We start from the raw sequence: 22,943 nt of genomic DNA on the forward strand, positions 1-22,943 counted from the left end.
AAAAACAAAAGTGCTGCATTTATAATTTTGTTCAGTGTATATAACATGGACCAAATGTAGCTTACTGTATCTTATAGTATCCAATCTCTTCTGGGGTCCACTCTCCTTTTGCCATTGGAGAGTGAAAATGTAGTATTGACGAGTAAAAATCCACTTCTGGTGAGCATACCATGTCTTACAGTGGTGATTAATATTTAAACAAGCCCATATGGCATATTCCCTGTGTCCTTTATCCTATAATATTCTGAAGTATGGTCGTCAGGGTATAACACATTGGTAGTCAACCTGGTCCCTACTGTGGGTGGTTTAAGGATTTCAGGTTGGCGGTGGGCGGTTCTGCAGAAAACGCCCAGTGGGCCTTGATGGCAAAGGACCAAGACCGACAGGGAGATCATTTCATCTCCCTTCCCAGCCCATGCAGAGCCAACCTTGCTGTAAGCCCTCTCGGGTTGGTGAGGAGATCCAAGATCCATCAAAGAGGTTGGAGCGCTGCCGCGTGTTACCATGGCAGCACTCTGATACAGTGCTGTGTTTGCAGGAAGACAGGAGGGTCAGCATGCAGCCGGAGGAGCTGCAGGGTAAAAAAGTGAACATGCCACAACTGGACAACCAGGGCTTGCAGCAATATGTCCATCCACCCTGGTAAAAAGGTAAGAGGAAGGCAGGGGGAGACATTAAGATAGATTTTTACATCTTACCCACCTACACACAGCAAAGACCCTATGCACTCTTCATACAGACTGCCCCCTCAAACACACTACACTCAGGACACACACACACTGCTCCCTCACATACACACCACCCCCTGACACACACTGCACCCCCCACACACACATTGCACCCCACACACGCTGCCCTTTTCACACACACACACACTGCACCCGCCACACACACTGCACCCCCCACACACACACTGCACCCCACACACGCTGCCCTTTTCACACACACACACTGCACCCCCACACACACTGCACACCCTACACACTGCCCTTTTCACATTCACACTGCACCTCAGACACACACCCACTGCCCCCTCACACACACATTGCACCCTTCACACTCACACTGCAACTACACACTCACACACAGAACCCTCCACACACACAGCAACCCTCACACACACACACACACACAGCACCCCTCACAAACACACAGCACCCTTCACACACACACACACACAAAGTACCACTCACATACACACAGCACCACACACACACACACTTAACCCTTCACACACACAAACAGCACCCCTCACCCACACGCTGCCTTCCTTACACACAGAACACCCCTCCCTCACACATACAGCACTCCTCCCACACACACACAGCACCCCTTCCACACACACAGCACACTTCACACACACACACACACACACACAACACCCTTCACACACACATAGAAAAAAGAAAAATAGAACATAGAAAAAAAGGAAAAAGTGATAGATAAATGTAAGTACTTTTTATTTTATTTATTTTAAAGCTCCTTTCAACCACAAAAAAACAGCACTTGAGCTATAAAATTGGTTACTGTGGCACTGATGTGTGGTGCAAAAGTGGGTGATACAAAAGTGGGCGGTAGATATTAAAAGGTTGACTACCCCTGGCATAACATATCAGCACAGTAATAACATCCCACAAAAATTCATGGAAACTTTTTAATGAACCCTGAATCTATATCAATAATTTATTAAATATTTAAGTTTGTGACCTTTCTTGCAAAAGTGTTTGTGGATGGAAGTAATTACATCTACCACAAAAAGAGATTGCACATTATAACCACTTATAAGAGATATATAAATGTGTTTATTCAACCAAAAAAGGTATCCATATAAAAAAACAAAAAAACAAAGTGACAATAAATAGGCAAAATAAGCCAACAATAATAGTTAGCAAAATTACACAAGCCTACTAGGACAGAAGCATGAGCCACCAATATGCCAACGTTTCGGCACCCACTGCCAACGCTTCGGCACCTACACCCTTGAAAAAGGCAGCCAGTAGGTGCCGAAACATTAGGGGTATTGGTGGCTCATGTTTCTGTCCTAGTGGGCATGTGAAATTTTGGTAACTATTATTGTTGTCTTATTTTGCCTATTTATTGTCACTTTGTTTTGTTTTGTTTTTGAATGGATACCTTTTTTGGTTGAATAAACGCATTTATATATCTCTTATAAGTGGTTATAATGTGCAATCTCTTTTTGTGGTAGATATAGTTGTTTGGGTACTTGAGGGAGTGCCTGAGAGTATTTGCACCTAGTGGTACTACCTTACTTATGTTGTCTCTCTGAACTGTGTTGTTGTTATAGAATTAATTACATAACACAAACCTGATTTTGTCAATTACATAAATATTTTAACTGGACAAAATGCCTTTTGTGAAGACATTATAGCATAGTAGACATCTTACAGTAATGCATAATTTTTTGACCATTGAAACGTTGAAGAAAAATGGCTTACCGACTGCCTTTAAAGAAGCATACTTGTTAAGTTCCTTTCCAGGAGGTTGCTGCTCATATGGATTTGAAATTTGCCCCATAGTTGGGTATGAATGTGGATGTGCCATTTGAGGGAGGTGTGGAGATGTCGGAACAACGTTATTTATCTTTGATGAATCTGAAAGAAAACATGTAACTACATTAGACAAATAGGTATATTTAACTTGCAGATCAAACTAAAATGACCATTATATATTCAATACCAGTTGGGTGACAGTCAGACTTTTACTCTAAAATGTATCTTTTACATATAACAGCACTAAATAATAACAGCACTAAAATAATAACACATTTAAAGCATTAGCAGATTTAAGGAATTGTGGGTATTTTGTATTGTGTGAGTTTGTAGTCGACTTTAGTATAATTTTTCCCCCAAGTTGGTTATTATAGTGCAATTAATTATGATTAGTGGACACACTTTCCCACTGTTTTGACTTATATTATGAGGGTGTCTCATATCATTAGGAATTTTCTCTTTCTTCCAATTCTTTACTTTGGCAAATAAGAATAAAATATATGATGTGTTTTCTTCATTTCTGCAAAAGTGAGTTGTGGTGAGTTGGCAGTTAACTAGCAAGTATTCCAATATTGATAAATTAGTATTAACTGCCAAAAGTATAAATTGAAAAATGTAGGACATCCAGCAACTTATCCAACTTAATATGTAGGTGTACACAGACATATTCTGGGGCCCCCAAAAAAACATTTGATGAACTTAAGCTAATTTGCATTTTCTGGCTGTATTTCTCACAGTACTGTTTATTTATTTAGCATGTTTTGTTTGTGGTTTTGCATTTTTATTCAATTGCAATATTGTCTATGCTTAAACATTTTTCAGATTTGTTTAACATTGACTATAACCCCTTAAGGGGACGGCTTCAGTTTGCTTCTTTTGTACTTAAAGGCCCCAAAACGACTTTTGCGTAATGAAGCAGTGTTGGTGTATAGATCATGCCCCTGCATTCTCACTGCTCAATTCTCTGCTATTTTGGAGTTAAATCACCTTGTTTATACAGCCAAAGTCACACTTGCCTGCATGTGACTTGCACAGCCTTCCTAAACATTTCCTGAAAAGAAATGTCTCCTGGGGAGATGCTTAACAAACCGCACATTCTGGCAGAGTTAATGCAACCTTTCCAGTTGTCAACAGTTAATACATGGGATAATGTAAACTAGGTGAAAAATCTCCTTCTCTCTCTCCCAGGCCTTTGGTGCAGAAAAAAAGAGACATATATAAAATACTACCTGGATTGATGACAAAGTGTTTTTTTTATTATATATAGGAGATACAATTATATATTTTCAGTCACCTTTTGCATATTTGTTTTTTTTTATAAAAGTAAATAATAATTAGGAAGCTGTAAAACCTCTTTTTTGTAGCTAGGCACATTATTGTACTCTTATTTACCATTATTTTAGGAACATATCCATATTTTGCCATTTATAAAAAACATAGAAATTGTGTTTTACTGAAGACACCAAAACAAGATAAACTATATTCAGCCAGTGGGCAAAGCTCGGAATGGCTCAGCCATGAATAGGTTAATAGTGTAATTTTATTAAAGACACGGAGGCTCCTATTATGCATAACTCTTTCTTTATTTCCTCAGCAGCAAAGATAGAGGAATATGAATATTGTAAAAAATGACAGAAAAAACAGTATAGATACACAGGCAACCAATCACACAACAGAGGAAGTGAGTATATAAGGCCTGTGTTTCCCACAATCCCCCTCTTTCTTTGCTGCTTCCTCAGATCAGCTAAGTATTTTATCTTGCTCTACATGTTCTCAGCATTTATTGATTTTATTGAATTTTACTGCTGTTTACACTTTGCTCGTTTGATTGTGTATTTTATTTTTACTCTCCTGGTGTGCCTAGTGGGTTTCCCATCCCTCTATTACTGTTTTTTCTCCGCGGAGGAGATTTTCCCCTTGCCTCCCCTGCGGCTTGTTCTTTCCCCGCTGGGTGCTCGCTCGCAATCTTTCCGTGGGCGGCTGTTTGCCGCGGTCTGTTTGTTCCGACCGCGGCTGCATGTCTCTCGCCCTCTCGGCATACGTGCCGCGGGGATAAGGTGCACGCGCCCCTTCCCCCAGTAGGTCCGGACCGCAGGAGCTATCCGCCGGCCTCCTCGTGCGGCGGCCATTTTGGAGGCGGAGCTTACTCGCGGCCGGTTCCACTGTCTTTCTGCGGCTCGCGGTCCGCCTGCTGTCCGCCTCTGCTGTTCCCTGGGTCCCCTGGCACACCTGACTGCATCTTTTTTCCCTGTTCTCGTGGGTTAATCAACCCTGTTGCTCTACATACCCTTTTCAACGTAATCTGTGAGTAATTGTCCCTTCCATTATGCAAGACAAGGATGAAGGGCAGGAAGGCCCTACTGGCACCTTTTCTCAGGATGCTCCAGAGGGTAATATAGCTTCTCAGGAATTCCATGCCCTCTTGGACGCCACTATGGCTTCATCCTTGCAGAAGGCCTTTGCCTCTGCCATGGGAGCGGTGTCCACATCGTTTTCCCAATCTCTGCAGAATATGCTTTTGCCCTCGTTGGCGGCTCCCTCCCCCCTGGGTGATGGGACCCCCCCGCCGGCCCCCGCCATGCCTGGGGCCCGTAAGGCAAGGGCTAAGGCAAAACACGTCAGCTCCCACTCCCCGATGCGGGCTATGCCTGCCATGATGGACTCGCTTGACGCGGTCACAGACAGCGCGCATCCCACGCGCAAAAGAGCCCCTGGCCGGGCTAAAAAGGCTAGATTATGGAAACGGGCTAGAGCCCTCAATGATGTGTCGGATTCCGACCGGAGTGTGGAGAATGAGTCTGACGCTATGGAGTATGACTCCTATGACGAGGATGGTTCGGACGAGGATTTGCCCCCTCCGGGTGTAACCCCCTCGGGTTCCTCTGCCGTTACCAAGGGCCTCGTTCAGGACCCCGCTGGGGATAGTAAAGTGTTATTTGACCCTCAGGGTAACCCCCTGTTTGACCCTGACGACCTCCGCCATCCCCGGTCAGCTGAATGGGTTCCCCCAGAACACATAGCCCAATATGTGGCCAGACGCATGCGTACCCCCCTGTCCAAGGAAGGTCGCAATAAGCTGCGGGCGGAGTGCCCCAGGCCTTCCCTCCCGGGCTCGGCCTGCAAGACTCCCGATATTGACCCCCAAATTGCCCAGTTCCTGAATAAATCTGGCTGGAAGTCCAAAAAGGGAATAGACTACTCCCTTAAGGGCTGTCAGGACAAGATCTTGGATACCCTGGGCCCACTTTCGAAGCTCTACGAGCTGCTTGACGCCACTAGAACTGGCGATTCGAATTTGGACATCGATGTAGCCATCGGTTGGGTACAAAGGGCTATATGCCTAGTGGGGAACGCAAATACCGCCATGTCTTCTGAGAGGCGCAAGGCAATTCTCCTCAAAATTGACCCAAAATTGGCTGCCATGACGGTAGCGGAGCCGGGCCCTTCCGAAGAAGGAGTCCTGTTCGGTAATTCTTTCGTTAAGGACCTGGGGTCTTACGTTAAAACCTTTACGGCCATAGACAAGGCTCAGGCGAACATGAAGCGCATGTTCGCGCCCAAGGTTTTTGGAGGGGCCGGGCGTAGCAGGAACCGTCCACCCGGCCGTGGTTTCCGAGGCTCATTCCGTGCCTCCAGAGGTTCCTTTTTCCCGTCCCGGGGATTTCAGGACTCAAAGACGCCTCCTTTCTTCCCGGCCAGAGGGAGATCTTGGGGCTCCAGATACCCCCGCGGTGCCGCTTCGGGCAGACGCCCTTATGGTGAGTACCCCTTCTTCCCCTGTCGCTCACGGGCGGGTAGCGGGGAGGCTGGCTCTGTTCCACCAAGGGTGGGCATGTATTACTTCGGACGCTTGGGTCCTCCAATGTGTGAAAGGTTATCACCTAGATTTTGTCTCTCTGCCTGTCCAATCTTATGTCCCCAGAGAACTGTCTCTTCCCCCAGATCAGGACAGGATGATCTCCGCGGAGGTCGGGGAGATGTGGTCCAAAGGCGCCATAGAAGAATTGCCGTTCGCCGCTCCGGGCTTTACGAGCAATCTCTTCCTGGTACCGAAAAAAGGGGGCGGAGTCCGTCCAGTGATAAATCTCCGCCCTCTCAACGCGTTCCTCCGCTACCAACATTTTCAGATGGAAGGTATCCACTGCCTCAGGGACCTCCTTCGGCAGTCAGACTGGCTAGCCAAGTTGGACCTGAAAGACGCATATTTCACGGTCCCGATAGCGGTGGCCTACAGAGACTACTTACACTTCACCTGGCACGGAAGGCGTTGGCGCTTTACCTGCCTACCATTCGGCCTTTCCTCGGCTCCTTGGTGTTTCACCAAGATCATGAAACCTGTAATGGAGTTCCTCCGCACCCGTGGAGTGCGGTTGATCATTTACCTGGACGACATTCTAATCATGTCCCAGTCCAGAGACCACCTCCTAGTACATTTGAGGTGGACGATCGATCTGCTTCAGAACCTGGGTTTCATGGTCAACTGGGACAAATCGGTCCTGGAACCCGCTCAGTCGATGGAATTCTTGGGTTTCAAGGTGGACTCCGTCCGCCAGTTTCTATACCTACCGGACTCAAAGGTGAAGGCCATCAGGAAGGAGTTGCGAAGGGCTCTTCGCGTATCAGACCTGTCCATCAGACAATTGGCACGAATTATTGGCCTCCTTGCGGCCTCCATACAAGCGATATTCCCGGGCCCGCTGCACTATCGTGCCCTCCAGAGGCTCAAAGGTTCACACCTCCGGTCGGGTCATTCATACGAATCCCGAGTACGACTGGACGAGGAATCCAGGGACGAGCTGGCGTGGTGGCTGGCACACATGGAAGCCTGGAACGGAAGGGCCATCTTTGGTTCTGTACCGGACGTGGTGATCGAATCCGATGCCAGCTTACACGGCTGGGGTGCTCGCTGTGGCGACGTTTCCACCGGAGGCAGATGGTCCGAGATCGAGAAGTCCCTACACATCAATTGCCTGGAACTCTTAGCTGGGGCATTCGCGATTCGCAGCCTCACCCCAAGACGAGCGAACTGCTGCGTTCTCCTCAAGATGGACAACGTTTCGGCGGTACGCTATATAAACCATCTCGGGGGCACCAAGTCCAGGTTGTTAGCCCTGTTAGCAAAGGATTTTTGGCAGTTCTGCCTTTCCAACAATGTCTCAGTGACGGCGGAACACATTCCGGGCCTAGACAATTCGGACGCGGATTGGAACTCCAGACATTTGAGAGACTCGGGAGACTGGCACTTGCACGTTTCGGTATTCAAAAGCCTAGACAGGCTATGGGGACGGTTCAGGATGGACTTGTTCGCGTCCCGTCTGAACACTCAACTACCGGAGTTTTACAGTTGGAGGCCGGACCCGGCGGCTGTGGCGACAGACGCATTTCTCCAGGAATGGCCATCAGGATGCCTGTATGCGTTTCCCCCATTCAACATGATCGCCCGAACGATCTCGAAGTTGGTTCGTCACGATTGTTGCCTGACGTTGGTCACTCCCCTGTGGAGATCCTGGCCTTGGTTCCCATGCCTGTTGGAGTTGTCAATAGACTACCCCCGATTGATCCCGAGCTTCCCGGACCTTCTTCTGGATCCGGACGGGAACTCGCACGGTCTAGTGCTCCTGCAGCAACTGCCTCTGGTAGCGTGGCTCCTTTCAGGGGAACCTGGTCTGTCCCAGATGTTCCGAGGTCAACTCTCCTGCTCCTCGATAACGCCTGGGCTCCCGGTACAAGATCAGCCTACCGGGCCTCATGGAGATCTTGGTCTAATTGGTGCATGGAACGGGCAGTGGATCCCATATCTGCACCTCTCCATTTGATCCTGGAGTTCCTCACTTTGTTATTTGATGCGGGCAAGGCATACCGCACGATCAACCTTTTCCGCTCGGCGATTTCGGCCGGGCATAGTGGTCTGGATGGTTCACCAGTCGGCAGACACCCTTTTGTATGTCGTCTTCTCAAGGGTATTCGTCTCGCTCGCCCTCCTAGATCCCGTTTCTCTGTCTTCTGGGACGTCAACATCATGTTACAGTTCCTATCTTCATGGTACCCTAATCATGAACTGAGTCTCAAGCAATTGTCCTCCAAACTGGTGATGCTTCTTTGTTTGGTTTCGTGTAAAAGAGTGTCTGATGTTAGGGCCCTTGATTGGGACGCTATTGCTTTTACCCCGGAGGGTGTCGCTTTCAACATATCCAGAAGGACAAAATCGGCATCCAAATCGTTTGTGTATCCTAGGTTCCCAGAATGTCCGGCTCTATGTCCGGTTGACTGCTTGAAGGCTTATCTGGACGCTACTCAATCTATCCGCTTCTTGGACCTACATCCTTTATTCGTGTCTTTTAAAGCGCCTCACCGCCCTGTGTCAACTCCGACTCTGGCGCGTTGGGTACGCTGGCTTTTGTCTTCAGCAGGTATTGACACTTCGGTTTTTACTCCTCACTCTGTTCGGGGCGCCATGGCTTCAAAAGCGTCCGCGGTCGGCTGTCGACTGGAGGACATCATGCGTGCAGCGGACTGGTCTAGGGAATCGACCTTCCGCGACTTCTATTTCAGACCTATTGACCATATCGCATCTCAGGTGATAGCGCAGCTTTAAACTTGCATAATAGGAGCCTCCGTGTCTTTAATAAAATTCCCAGATTTTACTATTAACATGACGTAAAGTCATGATTTTATTAAAGACACGGAGGCGAGTATTATTCCCTCCCACCCTCCCGAGGTGGGTTTTTTGGGATGAGATGCTATTGGATTCTTCGGGTAAGTTCAATTCGGTCTGTCTTTTGTTATGGTTTACGCATGTCATTTATATGTTATATTAATGATTTTCGTTATGTTTTTCAGATTCCAGTTTTTCTATGATTGGAGCTATCGACATTATGTTTTTGATTACAGTTTCTCTCATTGAATTGCCTACAGTTTGTTTTGGTAAGTTTACAGTTTGAAGTCTGGATATTACCATATTTCTCTCTCTCTTTTAGCTTGATGTTATCGGTTGGTTGCCGTTTACTGTTCTGGACAAGTTGGATTTCGTTCTTCTTACCTGATCTTCGGTTTTCGCAAGAAAGAGGGGGATTGTGGGAAACACAGGCCTTATATACTCACTTCCTCTGTTGTGTGATTGGTTGCCTGTGTATCTATACTGTTTTTTCTGTCATTTTTTACAATATTCATATTCCTCTATCTTTGCTGCTGAGGAAATAAAGAAAGAGTTATGCATAATACTCGCCTCCGTGTCTTTAATAAAATCATGACTTTACGTCATGTTAATAGTAAAATCTGGGAATTATACTTAACATTTTAATCATTCTGATTTACAGAACCTATTCTAAAACATCAAAAATGTAATACACGTTAGTTTTCATAGTATACATTAATACTCTTGAGCCTCCCCTTTTTTAAGGAAATTAATGCAAATAGGAATGGTACACAAACATAGAAGTTGTATTATGATAAACCAAATAGTTTCTCCGCACACAAACTAAATAATAGAAACATTTATAAACTGCATTTTATAGTGAACCTTTCAGTAGTGATGCACCCTTATTGTCTAAGGAATGACAAATTATTGAGAATTAATGAGCTATGATGGGACACAAAGCAATAGGACACCAAAAACGAATTATCCTTGGTTTCCAAATGGACCTGTTTGGCTTTAGAACAACATTTTCAGGTATTTAATTATTATTATCATTATTTTTAATAATGTATAGTTTTGGATCGCTATATCTCCCCTAAAGTCTGTAAACATGTAAACATCTGGATTGGTGTTGGATTGTAATTTAAATTGTGCATTTGTATAGATATTTTTGTAACCATCTTTCATGAGAATAGCACAGTGTGCCATGTCCATGTTTGTGCTTTGTTTATAAAAAAAAAAGACAATATTAAATTAATTCATGTTTACTGAGAATAAACAAGAGAAGTCAAACAGTCTCTAAATAATGAAAACAGTTGGCTTTATCAATGGGACTGATAATTAGTAACAAGTGAAATTATGTGTTTTAAAAATAGCAGTCTGGTAAACACACTAGCTATACCTAGATTAATATTGCTATAATAGTTATTTAATGTGCAACAATACTGAAATTCTCTAAAAAAAAATAAAGTGTATAAACAATAAAATGGTATTGCCTAGTGGGAATTCAAAGTACAAACATGCATTGCAAAAGCAAAAAGAAAATATTTTGTTTTATAAAATGTTCTTCGTTGTATCAGAATAAGAATATTTTAAATCCGCAAGTGCCTGAAACGTACATATCTGAAGTTTCCAAATAAAGGTGAATACTCAAATTTGAAGCTTTGGAATTTTGACCCAAAATGTTAAAGGGACACTATAGTCACCTGAAAAACTTTAGCTTAATGATGTGCTTTTTGTGTATAGAACATGCCCCTGCAGCCTCGTTGCTCAATCCTCTGCCATTTAGGAGTTAAATCCCTTTGTTTATGAACCCTAGTCACACCTCCCTGCATGTGACTTGCACAGCCTTCCATAAACACTTCCTGTAAAGAGAGCCCTATTTAGGCTTTCTTTATTGCAAGTTCTGTTTAATTAAGATGTTCTTATCCCCTGCAATGTTAATAGCTTGCTAGACCCTGCAAGAGCCTCCTGTATGTGATTAAAGTTCAATTTAGAGATTGAGATACAATTATTTAAGGTAAATTACATCTGTTTGAAAGTGAAACCAGTTTTTTTTTTCATGCAGGCTCTGTCAATCATAGCCAGGGGAGGTGTGGCTAGGGCTGCATAAACAGAAACAAAGTGATTTAACTCCTAAATGACAGTGAATTGAGCGGTGAAATTGCAGGGGAATGATCTATACACTAAAACTGCTTTATTTAGCTATAGTAATTTAGGTGACTATAGTGTTCCTTTAAAGCAAAAATCTTCTTGATTCCTTGATTTCGCCTTGGATTGACAAGCTGTGTGCCCTATTGTATCCTCAAGTATTCATGTTTTTATCAGAAAAGCATTCGGATACTTATTCAGCTTTCTCTATAGAATATAATTTTTGTTAGAATTATTTCTTTGCTAGAGAAGATTTTTACCAGTCTATTTTTGCATACTGTGCATTTACCCCTGTTTATGCTCTGTGTTATGCAATATGACAGTGGGCTTATTAAGCTTGTTAAAGCTTAATTAATTTAAAGCTTCAAATTTAACCAGAAGTTAAAATTGACTGTGCATACTCAATATGCAACCCACAAACTCATAGACCACTTTACTATCGAACACTTTTTGATTGTAAAACATATTAGGATAACATACATTTGATGCAGGGAGTGCATAGCTACCATATAAACATATCAGAACACATTCATTTTGTGCATATATTTCTTTGCAGAAAATATAAAAACTCAAATTATGCAAACGTATAATTTCTTCAATTATTTGTTCAGCCATTATAAAAACATTTTTGGAATGAAAAGCTTTAGGCAGTATACAGCATCCTATATTTCATGCAGGGTCTATAATATTAGTATAAAAGTGAAAACGCACTTTTTCTCAGAGTAGATGGCAACACAAATAAATAAAAATGGTCAAATACCTTGCTTAAAAGAATTTGCAAGGACCTGAAGGCATTATTAGCTACACAGCTTACTTAAAATGACAATAGAAAGTAAAAATAATGTCTGCATTTGATCATAATATCCACATGCGGTAAATATAGTTCAATTACATATTTATAAAATGAAGGTATTTAAAATGACTATAAGAATTATTAGCAATTACTGGAATGCTAATTCATTGCCAAAAGTGAAATGGCAGAATCCATTCACTCCTTACCCTTCCTTAACTGATATGACCCAATAAAACCTCCTGCACTGTTTAGCAACAGGGAGTGAGCTTGCATTTTCAGCAAATTTACAGGCATTATATCAGAGACTGGTGGCTTCTGATAGAAATGTGTCCTTTACGGGCTGGTGATCATAACTAGAGTATAAGTGAGGATGTGTGAGCCTTTATAGACTAGATTTAATCCTGAAAAATGCATGAAAGAAAAAATGTTTACTTGATTTACGGAGTAAAATGTTTTATACCAAAAATAACAATATACAATTCAAACTAAGCTTTCTTGTCTTTCACTGTTACAATGTCTGACTGTCTCTGAATTTCCTTTTCCTCTATCAAAGTATAATAACAATCTGTTTAATACTTATTCTTGCATTTGGTCTTCTGTAAGCTAATCTTTATTGTAATGTTTCATTCAAAGTGACAATATTTCTGTGTACTTAATGCTTATTATTATTTGTTTCTATGCAGTTTAACTTGTGTGCCCTGTTACATTCACAGTGATGTGCTGAAGACAGCAAAGGACTTAACTGGAAAACACATTTCAAACAGATTACCACACATAAGTAATTATTATTTAATTTTTTTTAACGGACTAATGACATTTGTGAGATGTTTAAAGCACTTCTTAAAGATGTTAAAAATACACATAAACATTTGTTTCTGTTTCAGTAACAACCTAAAAGAAAGCTCCCACGTCAATAACAACTGCATCTCAATGAATTGTCTGTGGTGCAGACGTTTCTCAGCATTATCTTACCTTCAGATGATAAACCATTTTCAAACAGTTTAACCACAAAGTTTGTGACCTAGCCGCTGACAGCTCTGTCACCTCTCTTCCTTGTAAGCCATCGTCCACACCTAGAGGATTTTAATTTGCAATCGGTGATAGGCTGAGAGATATAGCTATAAAAACTTAATTGAGTTGTAAAGATCACATGTATGTGAACACCTAAACTAATTATAGAGTTTTTGTGTTTTAGCCTCACCCATTGCAAACAGGTGCATAAAATCTAGCACATACCATGAAATTTACACAGATAAGCTTTGGACAATAGGAAAATTCTGCCCTACAAGCTGAGCCGCGCAGCAACAACAGCCCGGCCAAGCAGTGTTACACCATACATACTCACAGAATGGGGATGCTAAGTGCTGAAGTTCATAAAAGAAATGCATAAAAATGACCTATCAATTGTTGCATCATTCGCTACCAAGTGCCAAACTGCCTCCGGAAGCAACATCAATACAAGAACTGTCCATCATCAACCACATGGAATAAGTTTCCATGGCTGTGCAGATACACACAGATCACATATCAACATACTCATTGCAACACATCTGAAGTGGTGCAAGGATACCACCACTGGACTATGGATTAGATGAAATATGTTCTCTAGAGTTATGAATCACATTTCACTATGTAAAAGTCTGATGGAAAAATCTGTGTGTGTTTCAGATGCATGGAATTCATAGTGTCTAATGTAAGGTTTGGTGGAGGAAGGATAATGGTGTGGGGCTGATTGTCATGAATTGGGCTAGGCCCTTATTTCCAGTGAAGGGCCATCGTAATTCTACAGGATACAAAGACATTTAGTTTAGTTGGCACTTCTATCTTCTATTTAATATGCCTTCCAAATTACTCAATACTGTAAACTTTTGAAATGATCGATCTACAAAATTTCCCATAGACCTTGATGATGACTTATGTAAATAAATAATTTGGAAAGTTTTTCTAACTGTATTGAATCATTTGAAAAGCTTATTAAATCAAGACCAAAGGCAACAGTTTGAGGAAGACCCTTTACTGTTCCAGCCTGACTGTGTCACTGTGCCAAAAGTGTGGTTCATGAAGACATGGTTTGACAAGTTTGTTGTTTAACAACTTGAGTGGCCCACACAGAGCCCTGATTTCAACCCCATTTAACACATTTGGGATGAATTGGAATGCTGATTGAGAACCGGACCTAATCCTCCAACATCAATGCCTGGTCTCTCAGATGTCCTTTTGTCTAAATGGGGACAGATTCCCACAGACACAATCCAGCATCACCCAGAAAGTATTCCTAAAAGAGAAGTATCTTTTTTACTTGCAAAGGGAGAGGGCAAATCCATATTAAACAACATGTTTGTGGAATGGAATGTCCAACAAGCTCATATAGATGTGATGGTCAGCTGTCCACAAACTTTCGCCCATAACAAGTGAGTGTGTGTATATATAATAATCTTTGGATGTGCCCTTGCACTCAGGCTGAATTTGATTCATATGGCCGGGTGCCAGTCCTAGAAGTCAACTTTTGTATATATTTTAAATGTAAAATGGGTCTGCACTCACAGTCTTCTTCAATTGAATTCCTTTATTACATAAAAAAACGGGTCTAGTGAGATTGACGTTTCAGTCCCCAGCCAGGACATTGATCAGGATCAGGATGAAACAAAGAAATTCAATTGAAGAAGACCGTGAGTGCAGACCCATTTTACATTTGAAATATATATATTGATATTGCTTCAGACCTGAACAAGAAAGGAAATCTCTCAAAAGCTCGTCTTTTAAATATTAAATTAGTCCAATAAAATATATATTGCAATACTCTAGTTATTTTGGGATCTTGTGTTTTCCAATGTGTATTTTTAACATCTTTAAGAAGTGCTTTAAACATCTCACAAATGTCATTAGTCCTTTAACCCCTTAAGGACACATGACATGTGTGACATGTCATGATTTCCTTTTATTCCAGAAGTTTGGTCCTTAAGGGGTTAAAATAACCCCCAATTCACATATTCAGTTCTGGGCAAAGCCAACAATGGGCCCATTTTTCTTTTGAAATGTACCTTACTGCATTATCACATTAAGTCCATTAGAAAACACTGCATAAGTGAAATTTTTTCTTATTGTTAACAAATGCACATTACTGTCAGCTTCATAAAGTGTAGTGCTCCATACAATAAATAAATTCTACTATGACTTCAGTAGCATACAATAGTTTTGTTTATTTTTTGTTTCACTTCACAGGCAGTCAAATTATATTTTTTTTCTGAAGCTGCTCATTATCACTGACAACTAGTGAAGAACTGAATACAAAACTAAATGGATTTATTCAAGAGTGTTTTTTTGTTTTGTTTTCTTTGTAAAATGCATACGGATGTAATGGTTTTCTGACTATTTTGAAAGTCATTAACACCTTCATGACATATAAGGACAGCTATTTTGTGTAGTCTCTCATGGAGGCAAAATACTCTGCTTAGCTGCTTATCACATGATCTCCAAGGCAATTAACGGCATCTTTTAGCTACATCACTTGCTGCTACTTACCCCACCACATGCAGCGGTAGACTTTGTTAAGAAAAAAATTGATAAATAAAATTGGTCACATACCCAGCCTTTGCTATTTGTAAGGACCCTGATGGTATTGCTAGGAAAATAACATCTTAATAATTAGATTAGAAAATGTGAAAATAAAATCTGCCTGTGGACATGAGGTTCACATACAGTAATTATTGGAATGCAAACTTGCTCATTCAATTACATTATTATTTCACCCTCATGGAGATTGAAGAAGGGCTATTGGCCTGAAATCTGCCATTTTATTTACTTATTGATGTCAGCACTCTTTTAGTGGAGAGGCTGCTTAACAACAGATACCTTTGAGTGGTGTTCTGTTAAGGAGCACCACTTAACAGTCAGTCATCATTAAGTCTGCTATCAGAGTCAGTTCTGTGACTCAGAACACCATTAAGGATATTTTCAAGTGGTTTTTCTTTCCTTACTCAATTATTTAAGAACAAAGTACACAGTGACCAGGGTTGACCTCTTTTCAACACATTATTATTCTAAAGTTTTGAAAGCTGTACTTTTGATAGATTATTTGATAGCCATCACTGAACAAATTGTTAAAAGTAAGCCAGCAGTCAAAATGGAACCGTGTAGGATAAAACTAAAGCCATCCATACAATCTGTGGGGTCCCAGGCAGAAACAAAAATGTGACTACTGGAACCCACTGCAACCATTGTTTACACAAACACATACATGTAATTAGCCACCTACACACATATCTAGCCACATATCCCTATCTAATTACCAACATACACTTTCTCACACACAGGCATACATAGACACACATTATCATACATACAATGATGCACACTTATACACATAGGCATGCAAAACCTAAAATACATTCATAGACATATTGACAGGCAATCATAGACACATTAACAGGCATGCAGAAACATATTAGCATGCATACACAGGCACACTGACATGTGTGCTTAAAACACTGACACCCATACAGAAACACACACAAAACACTTATATACAGGCTCACACTGACACTCATACACAAACTAACACTGACACTCATACAAAGACTTGCATTGCTAGAAATTCACAAAATCACACTAATACGTAAACGTAGACACACCGACATTAACATTTATACACTCTTGTTCACACTAACCCTCATACACTAATACTTACATTGACACTCGCACTCTAACACAGTTTTAAATACATCGTTCTCCTCCTGCTTAGCTGCTGCCTGAGGAGGGAATGAATGGGAAAGCTTTGGGCTGCACTCCTGGGGGTATAGTTATGGGGAGCAGGATAATCCTCTCCAAATTCCCCTAGAGGTTGCTACCCTAACATCCACTGACAGTAACTGTATGTGAACATAAATGATTCTACAATTGTACAACTTTCACATAGACATTCTGAGCATACTGCTGGCACCCAATAAGTCTGTGTAAGACCTGTACAATAATAATTAAACCATAATTTATAACTCTGAGCTTTTGTATCACAGTTGCATACCTTAAAGATATCATAATAGCAGCATGTAGTAATAATTAATTCCTGTGTGCTCATAAAGATAATTCCTGATATCTGCATTGACTGGAGGTCATAAAATATAGAAGTGCAGATGCAATCAACAGAAATTTGTGAAGATAATCAAGGTATTATTCATTTAACAAGTGTACCCCAATTTATCAAAGCTTTTCTTACCTCATGCTATTTGCTAATACATTGCCAACAGCTTTAATACTCTTATACCTTTTGATATGTCATATATGAAATAAATAATTACATAGCTGAACCCAGCAAAACAAATAGTTTACTTTTACTGCTTAAACAATTACTGTTGCGTATCACTTGCTTATCTCAAGATGGACCTTGGGAAGTCCACCTCAGGCACAGAAATAATGACACAACTATCCCAGAATTCCCTGCTTCCAACGCCAATGAACACAGATAGGCATCATATTTCAGATTTCACCCTGCATTTCTGCATGCACCTTTAGCAATTGTAAGATCAATAATTCTGGGGAGTAGTTACTTAATGAGTAATGGGCAGTATTATATTTCATATTACAGATATACATTGTAATTAAGGCTGAAAAAAAGTCTCAAGTCCAGTCAAGTTTAGCATTTTACATGTCTAGATTTTACATATTTATAAGGAGGCAGTCAGATGTTTCCATGGCTTAAAGAGCTATTACCTCAAACATTCACATATTAATTATTATATCTTTGAATATGCTGGGGTTTTTTTTTGTTTTTGTTTTTTTAAATCTAGACGTTCCACATCTTTACAAAAAAATGAAAACTTTCCATTGATGTAGGGAAATCTCATTTATTCAAATCTAAATGAGAAATTGCATGTCTTTTTCAAATTTCTATTAATAAACACGTTACCAGGGAGATGTTTGTATGGGCCCTGTGTTTACATTAGAAAGAAATGTGTCTCAGATTAGATATAATAGCATTATACTTATATAACAATTACTGTCTCTCTTCCCAAATAATATATCATTCCCAATGAGATGGAGAGTTTTGATCCCTTCCACAAAAAAAGTTACCTTTAAAAACGTATTAATAACTCTCACTGTAGTATTGACAATTTGTAAAATAGCACAGGTACCTCCATCTTATTAAAGGAACACTATAGGTTCAAAACACAAACATGTATTGCCTCCCTCAATACAGTATGACCTTTGACCTGCCTGCATGCCTGACATCATCAGAAGTGCTTTCCAATAGAATTGGTTGATCAAGGACATAGCCTGCACAAGTCAAAAAAAGCCCTGGCCAATCAGCATCTCCTCATTGAAATACATTGAATCAATGCATCTCTATGAGGAAGGTTCAGTGTCTACATGCAGAGGGTGGAGACACTGAGTGGCAGTGCTGCCCCAGGAAGCACATCTAGTATCCCTCTGAGGAGTGGCCTGTATATCCCTAGGCTGTAATGTAAACATTGCATTTTCTCTGAAAAGACAGTGTTTACTGCAAAAAGCCTGAAGGGAATGATTCTACTCATCAGAACAAATGTAATGAACTGCAGTTGTTCTGGTAACTACAGTGTCCCTTTAAAGCTGCAATTATTTGCTCAATCACATAGTCAAATCAAGCACCCCTAAATATTACTCTGCAGATTCTGACCATGTCCTCTAAGCAGTGGCATTGGAAGTTAAAGGAAATGCTCTTTAGTGAGCCAGCTTCACAATTAATTACTTCTTATATTAGCCTCAATGATACTCCAAATATATCTCCTATCATTATGAGGGATGCCCATAAGGTTGTGATGCAAGTTTTTTTTTTTAATACAATTAGGTTCTCAAGTTAAAAAGCAACAGAAACAATGCATCTCTGACCTGGCCTTACAAATACAAAAACTGGAGCTGCAACGCAGAACTCTCCACTCATTATGGTGGCACATGCCGAGCCTAAACGCTTTTTTTCTTTTTCCAAAGCGAACCTTTCTCTCCTTCTTAACAAATAGGTGGTAGGTTCCTTACTAAGGTTCAGCCTGCACAAATCTACGATCAAAGCAGATGATGGTTCCATATTTTCCAGTAGTTTCACAAATGTTACAAAAAGTTATATAACTGTCCATGAGTATCTGAGCAAACATATGAAGATTTATATCACCCATAATAAAATATCTTATTTAGCATTACCATGGAGGAATTATATGCTGCTGTTACAGCTACCCTTTCAGGGAGAAACCTAGGTCCAGATGGCTATAATATAAATGTTCTACTAAATAATTAGGATCTCAATCCTTTAAAGCCTTTAACTCCCTCTGAGCCAATCCCTCTCTTCCAACTTCTTTGGCAGAAGCTGTAATAACCTTATTACACAAACCTAGACTTGCTAGCTTTTTGGTAGCTATATACTAATCTGATTTATTAGTGTTGATGTGTTAAGATTATTGCTCTACCTTTTTTCAACCACTTCTTCCAAGACAAGCCGAACCTGATCAATCCCCATAAACAAACTAAGGCCATGTTAATTATTTGTGCCCATTCTCAAATCCGACTAGAATTCCAACACCCCAGCTGAGGAGGAGGAAAGGTTGGCTCGGGGATTATCTACATCCGTCTCCCACGAAACGCGTTAGACTACAACACAGCAAGCAGGATACGGACGCAGATTTCAGAGCCAGCAACAAGGTTTTTTCTTCCACCGAGAAAAGAACACTCCTAGATCTGGGGACCGATCGGCCAGCAGCGTGCATCACTCAGAGTGAGGTCTGGGACGCACGCCAAGCTCACGAACGGCCGACAGATAGAGACTCTTTTTACAGCAACAAACTATCCATATCAATCCTAACCGGTCCCTGTGGCAAACTCGGAATAACAAATACATAATTGCTGGTAACAATCTTGCAAACCGTTCCTGACTTATATTTCTATATCTTTTTATATTTTAGTATTTTTAATGTTTTGACACAGTCATTTTGCCTAATAAACTTTGTATTCATTTTTATTAATTTTTATCTATCATCCTTAATTTATTGGATTTAAGTGTCTTCATACGATACTGATTTTACTGCATTATAGAATACAGTTATATATACTGTATTTCTATCCTATAAGGTTTATATCTTTGTACTACAAAGTATAACATCTGGTACATACTTCATTTATTCTGTCTTTACAGATTTAAAGACGTATATACCATATATTACTGTGATACCATACATTTATTCCATTACAACATAGGAAGCAGTTCCTCATACTGTTTTCCCATACATTAAGTGGTTTAAATCTTTTCCACACAAAGTATAGCATTTGGTGTGTATCAAACTCATTCTGTCTCTAGCAGATTTAAAGACACACACACCATATATATAAGTGCTGCTATTTATCCTGAATTACCTGATCTATTTGTATCCAAATATATGTCAACACTAGTGACATTCTAATAAATAGCCTTTTTTTAGTGAACTAGCTCCTGGATCCACTACACTTGACTCACGGTGTTAATTCTATCACTTTATCTTTCTAGACAGATTGTTGGTGAAATTTCTGCCTATATCCAGTTTTGAGCAATTCACTATAAGTCAGACTCCCTCATCCCTGTGTGTTGCATTAGGCATACCAGACTAATCTAGTTCCTGCTTGTGTTTTGTGTTGTAAGTCCTTGTTTTTTTTTTGTTTTTTTTCTCCTATGGTAATATAGCTGATAGCGTACAATTTACCTTGAAACGTTGCGGTGTTCACACTGCCTGATTCAATTCAAACACCAGTTCACATTAAACGCCATTTTTTTTTAAGAATGTATGTTATTTTGCAAACTTTTATTTGTAATATTTAATGTAGGTCCTGTTGCATTTTATATTACCGATTAAGTGATGACTGTACAGTTGAACTTTGTTACCTTTTTCTATTTGAAAAATAAATAGATGAACAATATTTTCATTGTGATAAAAACCCTTGTGTATTCTTCCAACAAAGTGCCTTTATTATATTTATATAATTAAACATTAAAAACTGAAGCACAATAAACCAGCCTCCGCATAACAACCATCTAATGAAGCAGGAAAAACATTTTTTTTTTTATCAATCTCTAATTTTGCATCAGCAGCATTCATTATCCATTCTAGTAAATCTCATATGTAGGAGAATACTTGCATCAGTAGGGTCACTAATTATTTGATTTGCAGTAAGTATAAATAACAGCCTTACATATTTGCAAATTCACACCAGATGAATCAAATCATGCAGTTCGGCTTGCAAAATACAAGGTGTTAGCAGTTACTTACAAATGAATCACAGCATGTACAGCAGATAGAAAATAATGTATACCTGATATAGTCCCCTGCTGTAAACAGGCAATTTATGTCAAGGTTTCCCTAATGTCAATTCTGTGAATATTTTACTGAAATACCATAATCTCCAATATAAGGAACACTGTGCTGAAAATAAAAGGCTTGTTTTGTCTGTTGTCAGCTTCTCATGGATACGATACAAAAAATTAAATCTTATTTATTTGTGTATTTAATGAACTTGTATGAAAAGTACCTGCTCCAGTGCCTCCTGTGCCAACATACCAGTGCACATTATCAAATCACTGGGGTGGTGGAAATCATCTACTTGTACACAGTACATACCTAAACCAGTACAAGAGATCCGAAATGCATTTAAGGAAATGTCTGGTTAATTGTATGTATTTGTTGATTGCATTAAATCTTTGATTATTCACTTTTGCCCTCTTTATTTACAGGCCTACCGCATCGTTGGTTCCGGCACACCACAACCGACTTGTTCTTTTTACTATCCTAAGCTTTTACTGGATCGTTACTCCTTATACGGCTATGTGTCCCTAACACAAGTATTAATGCCGTTTGGCCTGCAATTGTGGGAGGGCTCAGTTATTTTACTTACCTATTTAACCCCTTAAGGACCAAACTTCTGGAATAAAAGGGAATCATGACATGTTGCACATGTCATGTGTCCTTAAGGGGTTAAAGAACACCCCTTACCTGGCTCCATACCGTTCAAGGTCAGCGTTTGAATGACCCTCCCACCACTCCACATTCTCAACACTTTTTCTTCCTCCCTTTTTCTCTTTTCCTTTCTTTTTTCTTACTCCTTGGTGGGCCCTCTTTATTGACAGGCCTACCGCATCGTCGGTTCCGGCACACCATAACTGACTTGTTCTTTTTACTATCCTACGCTTATACTGGATCGTTACTCCTTATACGGCTATGTGCCCTTAACACAAATATATATATATATAAGTTAATTAAATTGTTAAACACAAATACACACACTAGTCAGGCCATAATACTTGCTTTTCCCACAGAAATCTCACTTTAACAGTGCTCTCACTACTACGAGGGATTCTGGGTAGGCGTATGCAAATACTCCTTTGTTATACATGTACATATATTTGTGCATTTGGTTGTATTTATTTGTATATCGATGTATGTACTTGTGCATATTGTATATGTACTTGTGTATATTTGTACATATACACTAATTGTGTATATGTATGTGTACGTGTGTGTATGTATGCTGTATATATGTCTTCATGCATATTCTGTAACTCTTGGATGGGAATTCATGCATTCTTAATCTAAGTAATTATTTTTTTACTCTCCCCTTCTAGCACCATCTTCTGCACTGTTTGCTTGTTTTTTTTTTCTCTCTTACCCCTCACTCTGTGATCTTCACATAGTCCAATAAAAAAGGTATTGCAAGATACAAATTGTATCTGTTTTTTACACACATATATATATATATATATATAAAATGTAAATGTGGTGTTGCATAACTTAGGATCAAAGGCTAGATAATATATATGTGGCATGGTATTATTTTCCCCTATGAGATGGCCTTTTGTATTTTTATTTATTAC

General features: G+C 40.2%; 1 protein-coding gene across 1 annotated transcript in view; it reads right to left on the reverse strand.

Moving 5' to 3' along the window:
• Nucleotides 1–22,943, reverse strand: part of SHISA9 (shisa family member 9) — a 451,143-nt gene that overhangs the window by 46,449 nt on the left and 381,751 nt on the right. The window contains exon 3 of the mRNA XM_063430301.1: nt 2,457–2,612. Coding sequence (XP_063286371.1) covers nt 2,457–2,612 — 156 coding nt within the window. The remainder of the gene's footprint in view (nt 1–2,456; nt 2,613–22,943) is intronic.

This window comes from Pelobates fuscus, chromosome 8 (assembly GCF_036172605.1).
Source record: "Pelobates fuscus isolate aPelFus1 chromosome 8, aPelFus1.pri, whole genome shotgun sequence".
Lineage (NCBI taxonomy): Eukaryota > Metazoa > Chordata > Amphibia > Anura > Pelobatidae > Pelobates > Pelobates fuscus.